Here is a 17602-nt window from a genome sequence, read left to right as displayed (position 1 = left end):
AAAATAAAGTTAAAGGTTAAAATACAGATGTTGAACAAAATGTGCATAAATATATATACAAGTATTACAAAAAGTGGCTTACGGTGTTTGCAGTGCAGTAACAGGGGTAATAGAGTGTGGCTAACTAAAACAGTTGGAATTTACAACTACCTTACACATGCAAGGAGGAAAAAGGCAGTTGCATCTCCACAATACTTTTATAGAATAAAATAAATTTATATCTAAATCTAAAGGACTAAGACTACTTTTTTTTTTACAATCAGTAAGGCACATTTCAGGAGCATTAGGGAATACTCTTCACTTATCTGTTGAAGTACAGATCCAGCAAACCTCAAGCTCCATCAATGCTTGGCTTAAATTCTGCCATGATCACTTGTCGCTAGAGCTCAAGGACATAACAACTGAGTTAAAGGAGCTATGGGTTTTATATTTTATATTTAATGCAGCATCAAGGGTTTATTTTATTATCACAGTATGCATGTACAATAAAAGAGTTTAGTAATACTGAAGTTAGTAAGAACAAGGAGTAAAATTCTCTATCATCTGAAACATTTCTGACAGGGTACATTGCAGAAATGAAACCATGTATATGAACAGGCATTGCCCACTGATGCTTAGCTTCAGCTAGACATTACAAATGATCTCCATCTACAAAACACTAGCTTTCTTTCACAGCTGAACTCACTGAGAGTGGCATGTTCACCTCACTGCTGCCATACAAAAGAATGTACAAGAGCCTGAGGTTCCACACCACCAAGTTCAGAAACAGTTACTACCCTTCAACCATCAGGCTCCTGAACTAGTATGGATAACATCCTTCACCTCAAATCTGAACTGATTCCACAACCTGTAGATTCACTTTCAAGGACTCTACAACTTAAGTTCTCAGAAATATTTATTTATTTATGTTTTTTTTTTCTTCAATATTTGCACAATTTGTCTTTATTTGCATATTGATGGTTTATCGTCTCTGTGTGTAGTTTTTCCACTGATTTTATTGTACTTGTTTTGTGAATGCCTGCAAGAAAATGAATCTCAGTGTGGTAAGTATGTACTTTGATTATAGATATTGTTTGAACTTTGAATATATGAGATTGTTTTCTGATTTTCAACTACAGGATTATTGCTGATTATCAATTATAGAAGGAAGAAGCCAGAGGTCCATGAATCAGAATCAGGTTTAATATCACCATCATATTTTGTGAAATTTATTAACTTTACGGCAGCAGTACAATGCAATACGTGATAATAGAGAGAATAAAACTGAATTACAGTAAATATATACTGTAATTATACATATAAATCAGATGGCAAGCGGGAAAAAGGCGTTACTGGATTATTGAGTGCGTACCTTCAGACTTCTGTACCTCCTTCCTGATGGAAACAATGAGAAGAAGGCATATCCTAGGTGGTGGGGATCCTTAATGATGGACGAAGCCTTTCTGAGGTACTGCTTCTTGAAGATGTCCTGGATACTATGGTGAATAGTGCCTATGATGGAGCTGACTAATTTTATAACTCTCTACAGCTTATTTTGATCCAGCCGGAGGAACAACACCTGGGTAGCCTCCAACCTGATGGCATGAACATTGACTTCTCTAACTTCCGTTAATGCCCCTCCTCCCCTTCTTACCTCATTCCTGATATATTTAGTTTTTTGTCCCCCCTCCTTTTTTTTCTCTCTTTCTGCCCATCACTCTGCCTGTTCTCCATCTCCCTCTGGTGCTCCCCTTCCCCTTTCTTTCTCCCTAGGCCTCCCGTCTAATGATCCTTTCCCTTCTCCAGCTCTGTATCCTTTTTGCCAATCACCTTTCCGGCTCTAGGCTCCATCCCACCCCCTCCGGTCTTCTCCTATCATTTTGCATTTTTCCCTCCCCCTGCTACTTTCAAATCTCTTACTATCCTTCCTTTCAGTTAGTCCTGACGAAGGGTCTCGGCCCGAAACGTCAACAGATGCTGCTTGGCCTGCTGTGTTCCACCAGCATTTTGTGTGTATGGAAAGTAGCTTCACAGGTAGATAGGGTCACAAAGAAAGCTTTTGCCACTTTGGCCTTCATAAATCAAAGGATTGAGCACAGAAGATGTGATTTTATGTTGAAGTTGTACAAGACATTGGTGTGGCTTAATTTGCAGTATTGTTTGTAGTTTTGGTCTCCGACGGTAGGAAAGATGTCTATAACGTAAGAGTACAGAGGAAATTTTTACAAAGATGTTGCTAGGACTGGAGGAGCTGAGTTATATGAAAAGGTTGAATAGATTAGGATTTTATTCTCTAGAATGTAAGAAGATGGAGCTTAGGAGACGATAACGACTAACAGTGACTCCTTTGCTCACATCTTTGGACAGCTCTATTTCTATCTTTGATATATCTAGTTTTCCCTTTCAGGATTCTTTTGAAGACCCTGAGCTGAAGTTACATGCTGATCTCAGTTCTTTGCGGGAATAGGACCCACTCTCATGGTCTCACAACTGGCCACTATTTGATATACCAAGGACGCGGCCTAGAAGACTAGTGCACCTTCGGAGTTTCGGGATTTTATGGCCCTGTAGGTGGGTGGATTAGAGGTCGGTGCTGCCACCTGGTGTGTCGTGGGAGTACATGGAAGATCAAAAGCAGCAAGCTGGGCTGTATGCCCAGAGACCCGAGTTCTTTGGGCACAAAGCTCGGAAAAGGCAACGCAACAGACTTTTAACATCGTAAATCAGCGAGTTGTTTGTTATGTCTTGCCTCTTGCTGTGAAATGGGGACACCTCTTTTTCACTTACTAGGGACTAAGCAGAACAATAGTTTGGCACGGAATAGTTGGGCCTACGGACCTGTTTCTGTGCTGTAGTGTTCTATGACAGTATAAGTTCTTCCAGTAGTTTGTTCTTGGTGCCAGCATTTGCAGTCTCTCTTGCATCTCCAAAGCAGATCAGTTGATTAACACCTCAACTACTCATGGCAGCATCCATCATTAAGTTCCCCCACCACCCAAGCCATAGCCTCTTCTAGTAACTACCATCAGAGAGGAAGTAGAGGAGCCTGAGGCGCCACACTCAATGTTTTAGGAATAGCATCTTCTTCTCCACCAGCATATTTCTGAATGGACAATGACACTACTTCACACAAGTGTGTACAAAGTGCTCTGAGTTACTCACAGACTACTCAGACAGCACTTTCCAAACTACCATCAAGAAGGACCAAGGAGAACATCTCTGAAGATCTATCCTGGGTTCAACAAGAGGGCCACCAGCTGCTGTATTTCATTAGGAATTTGAGAAGATTTGTTATGTCACCAAAGACTCCAGCAAATTTCTACAGATGTATGGTGGAGAGCGTTCTAGCTGGTTGCAACACCTTTTGGTATAGAGGGTCTACTGCATAGGCTACTGCAAGAAAAAGCTGCAGACTTAGCCAGCTCCATCATCAGCACTAGCCTCCCCACCATTGAGGACATCTTGAAACAGTGATGGCTCAAAAAGGCAGCATCCATTATTAAGTGCCCCCCCCACCACCACCGAGGACATACCCTCTTCTCATTAGTACCATCAGAGAGGAGGTAGAGGAGGCTGAAGACCCACACTCAATGTTTTAGGAACAGCATCTTCCCCTCCACCAGTCAGATTTCTGAATGGACAATGAATCCATGAACTACTTAAGTATTTTTGCTTCCATTTTGAACAATTTGTTTATTTTTTATTCAGTATATATATATTTATTTATGATTTACTATATACTATGTTTTATGTATTGCACTTTACTGCTGCCACAAAAAGCAAATTTCACAGTATATGTCAGTGATAATAAACATGATTCCAATTCTGATTCTGAGGATGCATAGGATCGCCACCACCTGCAGGTTCCCCTCTAACCAACAGATTATCCTGATTTTGTAGAAGATTGTTAGTCCTTTATTGTCACTTGATCAAAATCCTGAAATATTCTACTTATTACTCACCAGAAAGACTGAAACAGCTCAGGAAGAAGGGTCTTCAACACCTTCGAGGGCAAATAAAGATGGGGAAAAGTGCTAATTTTGCCAACTATGTTAAGATCATAAAAATGAATAACGTAAAATATACTGTCATGTTCACAGAAGAGAAGTTACCAGCATTTGTCTGTGTAACTATATAAATGGAAATGCCCTATAAGGCTACAAGATATTGGAAGTTTGCATGCTGGGTTGAGTTCCACGCTAAGTGTAAGGAGAGGACTAAGAAGGAAAGATCACACCTGAATTTACTTATAAACAGCGGACTTGAAATTGGAACTTTGGAACAATGTTGGTATGGAGAGATTTGATGAAGGTGAACAAGATTATGATTGCTTATAGTATATGTACATAGTACATATATGTACAATAGATAGAAGCTGTTGCTATTGTAACAAGGACCGGGGACATAGATTTAAAACATTATAAAAATGCTGGAGAACTCAGCGGGTCAGGCAGCATCTATGATATTTCATTCAGGTGGAGACCCATTCATCAGTCTACACAGATTTAAAATTTAGGGCAAGAAGTTACTAAGTTAAAGATGAGGTAAATACTGTTTACTGAGAGGGTAGTTATGATCTGGAACTCAATAAACAAGCTCGTAGACGGAGGAATATGAAACAGAAAACGTCAGCATCAGTGGAAAGAGAAATATTTGTGGTGTGTTAAGCGTTTCCAACATTTTGTTTCTATTTCAGATGCCCAACTTCTAAGTTTTCTTACTCTCTGATTTCGCTTTAAGAGGAAGTTGGATCGGCACTTGAGAAAGAATAAGTTGCAGTGTTATGGGGAAAGAGTGGGCGAATGGAACTGACAGGGTTATGCTATAAGAATTCTTTAATTTCAGACTCCAGCTTCGAGAGCCTCTACTGGTGATTAATGCGGCTGCATTTCTTTCTGCTATACCCAGTCAATGATTAAAAATCTCTATTCAGACGTGTTAGCCAATGCAATATCAATGCCTATGCTGAATTCTTTCCCCGCTGCAGGCTCTCTTCACGTCGTTAATCAATCTCCTGCAGAGACGCTCACAAAAGTATTCCGCTTTGAATTGTCAACCCTCCCCTCAGTCAGGCGTGGTCACGTCGCTCGGGAGCGCGCCTTGTCTGAGCTTGGCCGATTCGATTCGAGGGAGAGAGAGAGAGAAAGGGACAAGCAACCCTTTCCACATACACATAGACCTACAATACTCACTGCAAAATAAAAATACTTCCGGTAAGTCGGTAAATAATAATCCTTATTTTTAAAAAGAGGTGAGAAACATCAATCGCAGACCTTTCGTTTAATCTATAACGGGTTTGTTTCCTTTTGCGTGGGGGCTTTTCCAACGATAACCGGTCTGTTCTGACGGGACATTTGGGTGTGTGTGTGTGTTCAGTGTGATTGCATTTAATGGTTTTGTTCAATTAAGGACAGACCTTTTTATCAGCGCCGCTCATAAGATTGTTTACATTGTGTGTGTTGACCTCTTGGGAGTGGGTTTTTCGTCTTGTTTGTGTGTTTTGCCCCATTTTTTAATCAACTGTTGCTGGCCTCCGCCATCTTGTGTTTGGATCTTGTTTTGGGGGGGTGTAACTGACCCAACCCAAGGGAAATGGAGGCATCTTCTAGCATAGGGGACTCTCTAATATCTCTTGCAGGATAGAAAATGCTCAAAAGGAAAACACTGTCACTTAAAACCCCGGATTAAGTAAGCCCTTTCACCATTCCTCTCCATCTCTCCCCCCCCCCCTCCCCAAAGTTGGAGCATCATGTGGGTATCTTATTTCTAGGTTAGCTTTCTTTCTTTCAACTTGGAGAAAACCCCTCTCCAGTTTTCTCAAGATTTAAAATTTGAAAAGTTTTTATTTTGCTGTATTGTTAATATTTTAATGCGAAGTCATTGCTTGTTGAGCTCTCGGGATGCCGGTTAAGTGGGGTGTAATACTGAATATGCTTTCTTTGTAACTAGTGAGAAGCATTTGTAAATCGAGGCCCTTCTGTTTATGAGGTGGGAGGGGGGAATGATATTATTTAAAACCGAGATTAAGTTTTTATGGTTAAAAGTGTTACAACATAGGATTCAACATAATGTTTTTGCGTTTTGTACATCTGCAGGATTTGGTTGTAAATTTTAAGTCTAATCAGACAGTTTCTTAGGTTTAAAAAAAAACCCGGAAATATCAGGACATCTAAAATGAGGTAATCTATTTTAAAATGGCAACCGCCCTAAATTTAGATTTTCTTTGGCTTCTGTGCCTGTGTGTGTGTTTTTGGCAGTTTTATATTTCTGTTAAGGTTTTTGGACCTTTTTAAAAGAAAGGTTTGGAGCTAGAAATTTTTGCTTTGCTTTTTCATGAGTAAACTGTGACCCAAGTTAGGATGGCTTTCAGAAAACAAAATACTGACTATCTGATCTGTAGTTTTTGTTGATTATATCTCCTCCTCCTCCCCCCCGAAGAAAAATGCTTGTGCACCAGATTAGTTTGTCTACATTTTTCCCCAATTTCATGAATAGTTTTAGAACTTGTGTTTAAAAATATTCAGAGATTTTGCCAGATCATGTAGTCCATGTTTTGAAAGTTTTTCTTTCTAACTTCAAGTCACAATTTTTATTTCACCTTAATACAAATAAAACCATACAAAAATTAACACTTAAGAATATACAGTGTAAGTTAACAAAAAGAGAAATGCTAGCAGATGTATCCCTGATACTTTGGCAAACGTGTCATCTCTGGAGATGACATTTTCTTAAAGAAGTAAGCTCTCATTGTTTCCTATAAATATAAATGAAAACTGGTTCTAGACCTGTTTGAACAGCAAAAGATTTTTTGCCTTTCTAACTGCTGAATATTTCAAATTTTATTTAAAATGGAGTATAGTGGCTGATATTTTACCTGCATTTTTAAGGAACATTAAATGTCTTTGGAATAGATCATTGGAAAATCTGTTGTTACTTTGTAACTGTTATATCTGATCCAGGAGCTAACTTTAGAAACATAGAAAACCTACAGCACAATATAGGCCCTTTGGCCCATAAAGCTGTGCCAAACATGTCCTTACCTTAGAAATTACCTAGGGTTACCATAGCCCACAATTTTTCTAAGCTCCATGTACCTATCGAGGAGTCTCTTAAAAGAGCCTATCATATCTGTCTCCACCACCATCGCTGGCAGCCCATTCCATGTACTCACCACTCTCTGCATAAAAAAAACCCCCTGACATCCCCTCTGTACCTACTTCCAAGGACTTTAAAACTATGTCCTCTCATGCTAGACATTTCAGCCCTGGGAAAAAGCCTCTGACTATCCACGCGATCGATGCCTCTCATCATCTTATACACCTCTATATGTCATCTTATACACCTCTATAAATTTATAACTTTATTAAATTTATATGGGAAAATATTGAACAAATCTATTCTTGAAGAAAGTTTCACCAAGAATCATCAACTTGCCATAGTGGAGAGTCTTGTGGGATCTTGAGAGCGATGCCGTCTGGAGTTTTGATCCTGAAAGGGTCAGCTGTAGCAGTAAGGTCAAGAAAGAGGTTCCAGACAAAGAGGAATCCAACCAAAAGCTTAACAGTGGAGCTGCCTGAAGATGATGACATCACAACAGCAGCAAAGGAACCCCAGTCATCTTGCATTCCATACCACTGGACTGTTGAGGAGTATGTGGTGGCTGCCCATGCATCAGCCTCCCCAGTTAAGCAAAGTCAAGCACAAGCGTACTCCATTCAGTGATTCCATCCTAACACCCTGGATTAAGTCCCCAACCAATAGACTACCCCTCAGGAGAACATCAAACTCAACTTGAATGCTACTATTTGAAGAAAGGAGAACAGGTTTTGGTAGCACTTCACTAATTCCTTGTGATATCCCACTTCTCTGATGCCCCAACAAATGCTAAGAGGATCTGTGGTTAGATTCCTCACTTCCTGCTCAAGTACTTTATTCATAGCTGGCACAGTAGTGTGGTTGCCTTTGATTGCAGTGGTTCAATGAAGGGACAATTGGGAGAAAATGGGTTGGGGTAGATAATGCTTCAATAGAATCAGAGTCAGGTTTGATTATCATTGGCACATGTCCTGAAATTTGTTGTTTTGCAGCAGCAGTACATTGCAATACATAATTAAAAAAAACTATAAGTTACAATAAGAAATATACTCTATATAAAAAAAATTAGATGTAGTGCAAAAAGTGAGATAGTGTACATGGGTTCATTGTCCATTCAGAAATCTGAATACCGAGGGGAAGAATTTGTTCCTAAAATGTTGAGTGTGTGTCATCAGGCCTCTGTACCTTTTCCTTGATGGTAGTAATGAGAAGCAAGCTTGTCATGGATGGTGAGGGCCCTTAAAGATGGTTGCTGCCTTTTTGAGGCGTCACCTTTTGAAAGAGTCCTGGGTGCTGGGGGGGGGGGGGGGGTGGGGCGGGGTGGTGGTGGCTAGTACCCATGATTGAACTGGCTGAGTTTACAACTTTCTGCATCTTATTCAGATCCTGTGCATTGATGCCTCCATACATAAGGTGATACAACCGGTCAGAATGCTCGCCGCCATGAGTTCCCAACCTTTTTTACATCGTGGACCAATACAGTATCACTGAGCAAGGAATCAGTGGACCATAGTTGGGAACACCTGCTCTCCACAGTACACCTATAGAAAGCAAACTTGTGGATAAGAGAGCAAAATTGATACCATTTTAGTTGTGATCACATCAGATGCAATCTTATCAAATGGCTCAAGGGACCAAATGGTGTGAATTGATAATTTGCGTTTCAGGATTTCCATAATTGGAGAGTTTAAGGGCTACATTTGGCTTTTTGTACATGTTAACTGGTGTGGAAGGAGTGAATGTTTTAAATGGTTTTCTACAAGCATTTCAGAAATCTGATTCACTTACATATATTTTCCAGTCAAACTTGCAGTGTATGTTATTTTTGTAGTGAGATGGAAAGTGCTCAATGGATGTTAATACCCTTCTAAAAAAGGGGTCTGTTTGAACTTTCAACCATCCTTAGCAAGATGCCAGTTTGTAATAGATTCCACTATGATGGATTAATGACAAGCAAGAGAAAATCTGCAGATGCTGGAAATCCAAGCAACACCCATAAAATGCTGGAGGAAATCAGCAGGCCAGGCATTATCTATGGAAAACAGTCAACATTTCAGGCCAAGATCTTTCATAGAAACATAGAAAACATACAGCACAATACAGGCCCTTCGGCCCACAAAGTTGTGCCGAACATGTCCTCACCTTAGAAATTACTAGGCTTACCTATAGCCCTCTATTTTACTAAGCTCCATGTACCGATCTAAAAGTCTGTTAAAAGACCCTATTGAATCCGCCGCCTCCACCATTGCTGGCAGCCCGTTCCACACACTCACCACTCTCTGAGTAAAAATCTTAACCCTGACATCTCCTCTGTACCTACTCCCCAGCACCTTAAACCTGTGTCCACTTGTGGCAACCATCTCAGCCCTGGGAAAAAGCCTCTGACTATCCACACGATCAATGCCTCTCATCATCTTATACACCTCAATCAGGTCACCTCTCACCCTCCGTTGCTCCAAGGAGAAAAGGCTGAGTTCACTCAACCTATTCTCATAAGGCATTTTCCCCAATCCAGGCAACATCCTTGTAAATCTCATCTGCACCCTTTCTATGGCTTCCTTATCCTTCCTGTAGTGAGGCGACCAGAACTGAGCACAGTACTCCCAAGTGGGGTCTGACCAGGGTCCTATATAGCTGTAACATTACTTTTTGGCTGCTAAATTCAATTCCACAATTGATGAAGGCCAATACACCATACGCCTTCTTAACCACAGAGTCAACCTGCGCAGCTGCTTTGAGTGTCCTGTGGATTCGGACCCCTATGGACCTTCATGATATCCTTTCATAGAATATGATTGATACAGAATTGTTTTATGACAGTAACAAAGTCCATTTTCTTTAACTTTATAACATTAACTTTGGGAGCTTATAACCCTTCCTGATAAAACTTTTGTCTTAATTTAGATGAATTTAATATCTGATAATTTATTAGACAAAAGAAATTTGTGTGGAAGGGATCCCATTGTAGCACAAAAGCAAAGGGCTGTGCTAAAAATAGGAAATAAAGTACCGTAGATTCCGGATTTTAAGCCGCTACTTTTTCCCCACATTTTGAACAGCTTTGAACTTTGCGGCCTATAATCCAGAGCGGCTAATACATGTTTTTTTTTCATGCCGCCTCGTAAACATTTTGCCTCATAACAGTAGACCAATAAAATTGATGAGTAGTTCACAGAGGTCCAATGAAATTGTACGATAAATCAAGCGCACTTTCACAATTAAATTATTGTAAATCAGTCATTTGTACTCACCCTCATCAACATGGAAAACACTCGAAGCATTGTGCTGCCTTATGGCAGTTACTTAGTTTATAATATTTTTGCTTAGTAATTCATTTTCTAGTTAAAGTTAGAAGAGTTTTAACTATATTTGTTTTCTGTACTACATCGCGGGATGCTATGACGTCACACCCGGTTTCGCGGTGTCTTGTGGGAAAATGCCGGTTTGCGATGAAACGGGACGGAGGGAGGGAGCGCATTACGCGAGCGGCTTTGGATCTGAGCGAACGCTGCTTTTAAATGCCGTTTGCGATAAACGGGACGGAGCGGCGGAACGAAAACGCTGCTTTTAAGTTAAAGGTGATCAATAACTTTTCCTGGTAGGCTGCAATATATATATTTTTTACCAGTCGTTAGGAGATATTGGAATGTTGTTCAGTAAAGAAGTATACGCAACGTATATTTAAAAGTAGCCGCGTACGGGCACGGTTCGAAAAAAAGCATTTGCAATATGTATTTGTTTTTGTTACCATATGGATTTAATTAAAAGTTAAAAAAATCCTCACGTGTAATATCTTTCTGTGTAAATATCTCATATTACAACGTGGGACACCTGCGGCCGAAAATCCGGTGCGGCCTAAAATCCGGTGCGGCCTTTACAATTAAAAAATTGATTTTATTTCTAAAATTAGAGCCAGCGGCTTTTAATCAGGTGCGCTCTGTAGTCCGGAATCTACGGTAGTAGGTGTTCGGAATATTCTGTCAGACAAACATGGTGAGAGGAGAAATATGCTACCCTGAGATTCATTGTCTTGCAGTCATTCACAGTAGAACAAAGCAATACAACAGAATCAATGAAAACTGTGGTGGCCTGTGGCCATCAAACTTTACAACTCCTCCCTCGGAGTGTCAGACACACTGAGCCAATAGGCTGGTCCTGGACTTATTTCCACTTGGCATAATTTACTTATTATTATTTAATGACTTAAGGTTTTATATTGCTATATTTCTACACTATTCTTGTTTGGTGCGACTGTAACGAAACCCAATTTCCCTTGGGATCAATAAAGTATGTCTGTCTGTCTACACGCTAACAAAGACTGACAAAAGAGAAATGGTGTTGATGTCCTTTCATCAAGACCAGACCTTATGGTAGTGCTTTTGTTCCAGAAAAAACATTTATCTGTTTGATCACAACATTCTCATCAAGGGATAGTGGGACAGCAATGCAGCATTTGGTGAAGGCTGCCTTCAGAGTGACATTTGGGAATATCTTCTGTTGGATAGAATTGTATCTAGCGCAAATGAAGGTATCTGCTGTTGGTAAAAGATAGGATTGGAGGTTTAAAACCCTCACCCACATTCAGTTGTCCTGTCAAACTTGTATCACAGGGTCAGAAGTTGGTGTGTTTACAGAGAAATCAATTCTACTCTTTGCTTCTCATAAAGCAAGTGCCTGTTGCTGTGTGCAGGAAAACCTGGGTGACGTTCAGACCACGCTAAAACTTGTGCTTACACAGTATATAACTATGTTAAAGTCTGTCCTGAACTTTATAGGCTCATCAGGCCGGTGCTTATGCCAGTTTCTGTGGCGTGAAGTGACTGAGAGTATAAATCTTCCTCCGCCGGGATAGGATGCCAGTCTATTGCGAGGTTATATAATTATGTACAACAGGTATATCTGACCAATGCTTTACCAACCTTCTTTGGACATTAGTGTGCATTACCATCTCTACATTCCTCTCTGTTAAAATCCTGGCCAGATAATGAACTCAAGCAGTGTCTGAAATGCTATAGGACCTGGTCATCAGCTGGCTGTTCTGCAGCAATTGTTTTAAATCTTGACTTTGTTTATCACGTGTGGCAGCTGTAAGTGCATCAACAACAGCACCAGTGATTGGAGTTCAGTTCCTATCGTCGTCTGTATGGAGTTTGTACGTTCTTCTTGTGACCACATAGGTTTCCTCCCACATTCCAGAGACATGCAGGTTATGGTTAGTGAGTTATGGACGTGCTATGTTAGTGCCAGATACATGGTAACACTTGTGGCCTTCCCCCAGCCCATCCTCTAACTGTGTTAGTTGTTAATGCAAAAGGATGCATTTTACTGAATGTTTCTATATATGATAAATAAAGCTGATGTTTGAAAAAATCTTTAAAACTTGGCCTTGTAATGCTTGTGCTTCATAATTCATTCAATTAAAAGAATATTGTTGGTATAATCACTGATGTACCTTTGGTTTTAACATATGATCTTAGTTCATCTCAAACTGGCCGAACACTTGATTATTTACTAATACTTTTTGTAACACAGTGTACCTTAACCATAGCTCAGGTTGGGTTGTACAGAATCTGCTTCTATACTACTAACTTTTCACATCTCAACCTAAAACAGATTGAAGACTTCTGAATGAGTAATTCTGCTTTTTGAAATTAGCAACCTATGTTTCAGGTTCTAAGTGGATTTATTTATTTGTTCATTCATTTACGGGATGTAGATGTTGCTAGCTAAGCCAGCATTTATTGCCCGTACCTAGTTGTTCTTGAGAAGATGGTGATGAGCTGCCTTCTTGAACCGCTGCAGTCCCTGAGGTGTAGGTACACCCACAGCGCTGTTAGGGAGGGAATTCCATGATTTTGACCCAGTGACAATGAAGGAATGGTGATGTTTCCAAGACAAGATGGTGAGTGACTTGGAGTAGATTCCAAGTGGTTGTGTTCCCAGGTATATGCTGTTCTTGGTAGTGGTCATGGGTTTGGAAGGTGCTGCCTTAGGAACTTTGGTATGTTGCAGTACACCTTGTAGATAGTACACACTGCTGCAACTGTTCATCAATGGTGGAGAGATTGGATGCTTGTGCAAGGGGTACCAATCAAGTGGGCTACCTTGTACTGGATGGTGTCAAGTTTCTTGAGTGTTGATGGAGCTGCAGTCAACCAGGTGAGTGGTGAGTATTCCATTACACTCCTAACCTGAGTCATGTGGATGGTGGGCAGGCTTTGGGGAGTCAGGAGGTGAGTTGTATGCCGCAGGGTTCCTAGCCTTTGATCTGCTCTGGTAGCCACGTTATGTATATGGCTAGACCAGTTCAGTTTCCTGTCAATGGTAAGCCCCTGGATATTAATAGTAGGGAATTCAGTGATGGTGATACCACTGAATGTCAAGGGACAATGGTTAGATCCTCTCTTGTTGGAAATGGTCATTGCTTGGCACACGTGTGGCTTGAATGTTACTTGCCACTTGTCAGCCCAAACCTGTATATTGTCCGGGTCCTACTGCATTTGTGTATGAACTGCTTCACTATCTGAGGAGACATGAAAGGTGCAGAACACTGTGCAGTAATCTTCCTTTGTGTCAAGTATGATTCTAACCAGCAGAGGATTTTTCCCCCTAATTCCTATTGACTCCATTTTAGTTTGGGCATTTTGATGCCATACTTGGTCAAATGCTGCCTTGATGTTGAGGGCCATCACTCTCACTTCACCTCTGGAATTTAGCTCTTTGATCCATGTTTGGACCAAAGAGGTGTTTTGGTCAGGAGCTCAGTGGCCTTGACAGAACGCAAACTGGGCATCGAAGTACGTGCTGCATGATAGCACTGTTGATGATCCCGTCACTTTGTTGATGATTAAGAGTAGATTGATAGGCTGTTTCTTGTGTACAGGACGTACCTGGGCAGTTTTCCACATTGCAGGGTAGATGTTGGTGTTGTAGCTGTACTGGAACAGCTTGGCTAGTGGCGTGTCAGGTTCTATTGCTGGGATTTTGTCTGGGCCCCTGGCTTTGGCAGTGTCCAGTGTTTTATCCAGTAAGTTTATTATCAAAGTACATATGTCACCATACACAACTCTGAAATTAATTTTCTTGCAGGCATATTCAATAATTCCAAGAAACATAATAGAGTCAATGAAAGGCCACACACAGGACAGACCAATGAGCAAAAGAGAAATTGTGCAAATACAAAAGAAAAAAAAGAAATCATAATAAATAAGCAATAAATATAAAGAACATGAGATGAAGAGTCCTTGAAAGTGAGTGCATAGGTTGTGGGAACAATTCATTGATGGGGCAAGTGATGTTATCCCCGCTGGTTTAAGAGCCTGAATAACTGTAATAACTGTTCCTGAAGCTCCAGTACCGTCTTCCTCAAGACAACGAGAAGAGAGCATGTCCTGGTTGGTGGGGGTCCCTGATGCTGCATGCTTATTTCTTGCAACAACGCTCCATGTATATGTGTTTAAAGGTGGGGAGGGCTTTACCTGTGATGATCTGGACCATATCCACTCCTTTTGTAGGATTTTCCATTCATGGGCATTGAAGTTTCTGTACTAGGCTGTGATGCAGCAAATCAATATACTCTCCACTACACATCAACAGAAGTTTATCAAAGTTTTGGATGTCAGTTTGAATCTTAAACTTTTAAGGAAGTAAAGACGCTGCCATGCTTTTTTCATAATTGCACTTACATGCTGGGCCCAGGACAGATGGTCTGAAATGATAACACCAAGAAATTGTTGGAGATTCTCTACAACAATTCTATTTGGAGATACAGGACACAGTAGGACTATTGTTCCCATTAGTGATAGATTAGTGACTAGTTTTGATCTTTTTTATTGCTTTCTAGATACAGGTGTCCCCTGTTTTTCGAACGTTCGCTTTACGACACCTCGCTGTTATGAAAGACCTGCATTAGTTACCTGTTTGTGCTAACAAGGTGTTTCCACTGTTACAGAAACAGGCAGTGCGTGAAAAAAGGCAGCCTAGCAGCCAAGCTCCTCCCCAAGAACTGCCTTCTAGCTGGCATTGCTTAAACATGTGCCTGTGAGCATCTATGGTTTATGTCGATTTATTTTGTACATCTGTTAACAAGTTGAGTTCTAAGGTATCGGAAAAGCCTAAAAGAGCGTGTAAGGGTGTTAAACTTAGTGTAAAACTAGACATAATAAAGCGTTTCAATTGTGAACGAAGTAAGGATATAGTGAGTTTGGCTAAGGGTTTGTGGAAGTTGACGAAGATGATGTTGAAGAGGTTTTGGCGTCCCATGACCAAGAACTGATAGATGAAGAGTTGATGAAGAAGAAAGGATAACAATTGAAGCTGAACGCAGTAGTGAAGTCGTCCAGGAACTGAACGTGAAGTAGTTGCGTGAGATTTTCGTTGCTATTGACAATGCTGCAAAGAATGCAGAAAAGTATGACTTTAATTTTGAAAGGGCACGTAGGTTTAGGGCATATTTGCAGGATGATTTGAGTGCTTACAAAGAACTGTGTGACAGAAAAATGTGCGAGGCTAAGCAGTCAAGCACACTGGTGTTTTTCAAACCTTCCACATCAACCACAACAGACAACGAAACTTGACCTTCGGCATGGAGGCAGCTAGACATAGAAGAAGGTGACCTGCCTGCCCTGATGGAAACAGATGACGATGAGATGACACCCCAGTCTCCCACCGTCCCAACCTCCGACAATTCAGCCTAGCACACCATCATCAGTGTGCTCACTGTCTTCCCGATTCCAGTATGTGAAACTACACTGGGCGTACATTATTTCTACTTTATATAGGCTGTGTATTTTTACGTGTTATTTGGTATGATTTAGCAGCTTCATAGCTTAAAGGTTACTGGAAAGAGTGTTTCTGCCGAGAGTGTTTGCATGAGATTTTCGCTACAGTGGACAGTGCTACAGTAGTTGCAAAAAAGTATTCCTACTTTATATAGGCTAAGTATTTATCTAATCATTCCTGCTTTTACTATATGTTACTGTTATTTTAGGTTTTATGTGTTATTTGGCATGATTTGGTAGGTTTTTTTTGGGTCTGCGAACACTCACAAATTTTTCCCATATAAATAAATGGTAATTGCTTCTTCACTTTACGACATTCTGGCTTACGAACCATTTCATAGGAACGCTGTACCTTTGAATAGCGGGGGAAACCTGTATTGGATGTTATTCTAGATCAAGGGATTCCCAAACTGGGATCCGTGGACCCCTTGCTTATTGGCCCATGGTATAAAAAAGGTTGGGAACTCCTACTAGATATTGAATAGATTAAGACCTTCTCTGGAGTATAGGAAAATGAGAGGATATTGATAGAGGTGTACAAAATTATGAGTGGTATAGATAAGCTTTTTTCCCCACTGAGGTTGAGTGAGACTAGAACCAGAGGGCATAGGTTAAAGGTGAAAAGTGATATATTTAAGGAGGAACTTCTGGTGAGAGTGTGGAACAAGCTGCCAACATAAGTGGTGGATGTGGTTTTGAAGTTTGGATAAGTACATGAATGGGAGGGATCTGGTCCAGGTGTAGGTCGATGGGACCAGGTAGAATAACAGTTCAGCACATTCTGGATAGGCTGAAAGGCTTGTTTCTGTACTGTAGTTTGTCTATGACTCTTGTGATGGAGGGCTTTTCTTTATTATGTTGTGCTAAATAATGCTGAAATTATTTACTTATGTCTATTTTTCCACTGTATCAATAAATTACAAAGACATCCAAATTATAATATTGGAAGCATTCGGACACGCCAATTGCAGTGCCTCTGCTCAATATTTTTGAAGTTATTTGAGCAAAATTATTTGTGGAACACTTTGATTTAAAAAATGTATGAATAGAGCAGAGAAGTATTGGTGTATAACTGTATTCGAGGCAATAATACAGAGATGCCTGTATTATTTTCTAATTGTTTTCAAGTGCCTAAACAAATTGGGCAAAAGAATGTTTGCATTATTCACCCAATGTAGTGGTGATAGGAGGCGGAGGGTAGATTGAAAATCTATGATTGGTGTGTATTTAACTAATTTTATAAAGATCAATGTATCTGCAAGACAACATCTGATCCATTTTCTAGAATATTTTCAATCAATTGTTCATCCAAAATCAAGTAGTTCAGTCATTCTGTCTGTTACTCATCTGCCCTTTTGAGACAAATTGATGTATTTTTTTGTTTACAAAAAATTTTTTATATACCAACATCTATGTAAGAAGATCTGCAATTGGCACTTAATACTTTTATGTAGCCTATAGTTGTGATTAAAGCTTGAATATTTATTGCTTTCACCAATGTTTCAATTGTTTTGTCTGTTTTGATTGACTTTTTTATTTAACTAAAATCAGCTTATTTCCAATTGATCATCTGTCACTAGACTAGCTAGAATTGGAATTAAGTCATAACTGTTTACTTTTTCTTGATGAATTCACAACGTAAACTTTAGATTAGATTCAACTTTATTGTCTTTGTGCCAATGAAATGCAATTAGTATCTGACCAGAAGTGCAAAAGAATAGTATTATTTACAAAATAACTGCGAATGT

The 17602-nt window shown here is 40.1% G+C and overlaps 1 protein-coding gene across 1 annotated transcript in view; it reads left to right on the top strand.

Annotated features, from left to right (window-relative positions):
* The window catches only part of LOC140741988 (glycerate kinase-like), a 223377-nt gene that overhangs the window by 109762 nt on the left and 96013 nt on the right, over positions 1–17602 (top strand). The window contains exon 5 of the mRNA XM_073072637.1: positions 4967–5192. Within this exon, the coding sequence (XP_072928738.1) occupies positions 4967–5192 (226 nt within the window). The remainder of the gene's footprint in view (positions 1–4966; positions 5193–17602) is intronic.

This window comes from Hemitrygon akajei, chromosome 19 (assembly GCF_048418815.1).
Source record: "Hemitrygon akajei chromosome 19, sHemAka1.3, whole genome shotgun sequence".
Lineage (NCBI taxonomy): Eukaryota > Metazoa > Chordata > Chondrichthyes > Myliobatiformes > Dasyatidae > Hemitrygon > Hemitrygon akajei.
Note: the sequence above shows the minus strand (reverse complement) of the source record. Positions and strands in the feature narration are given on the sequence as shown.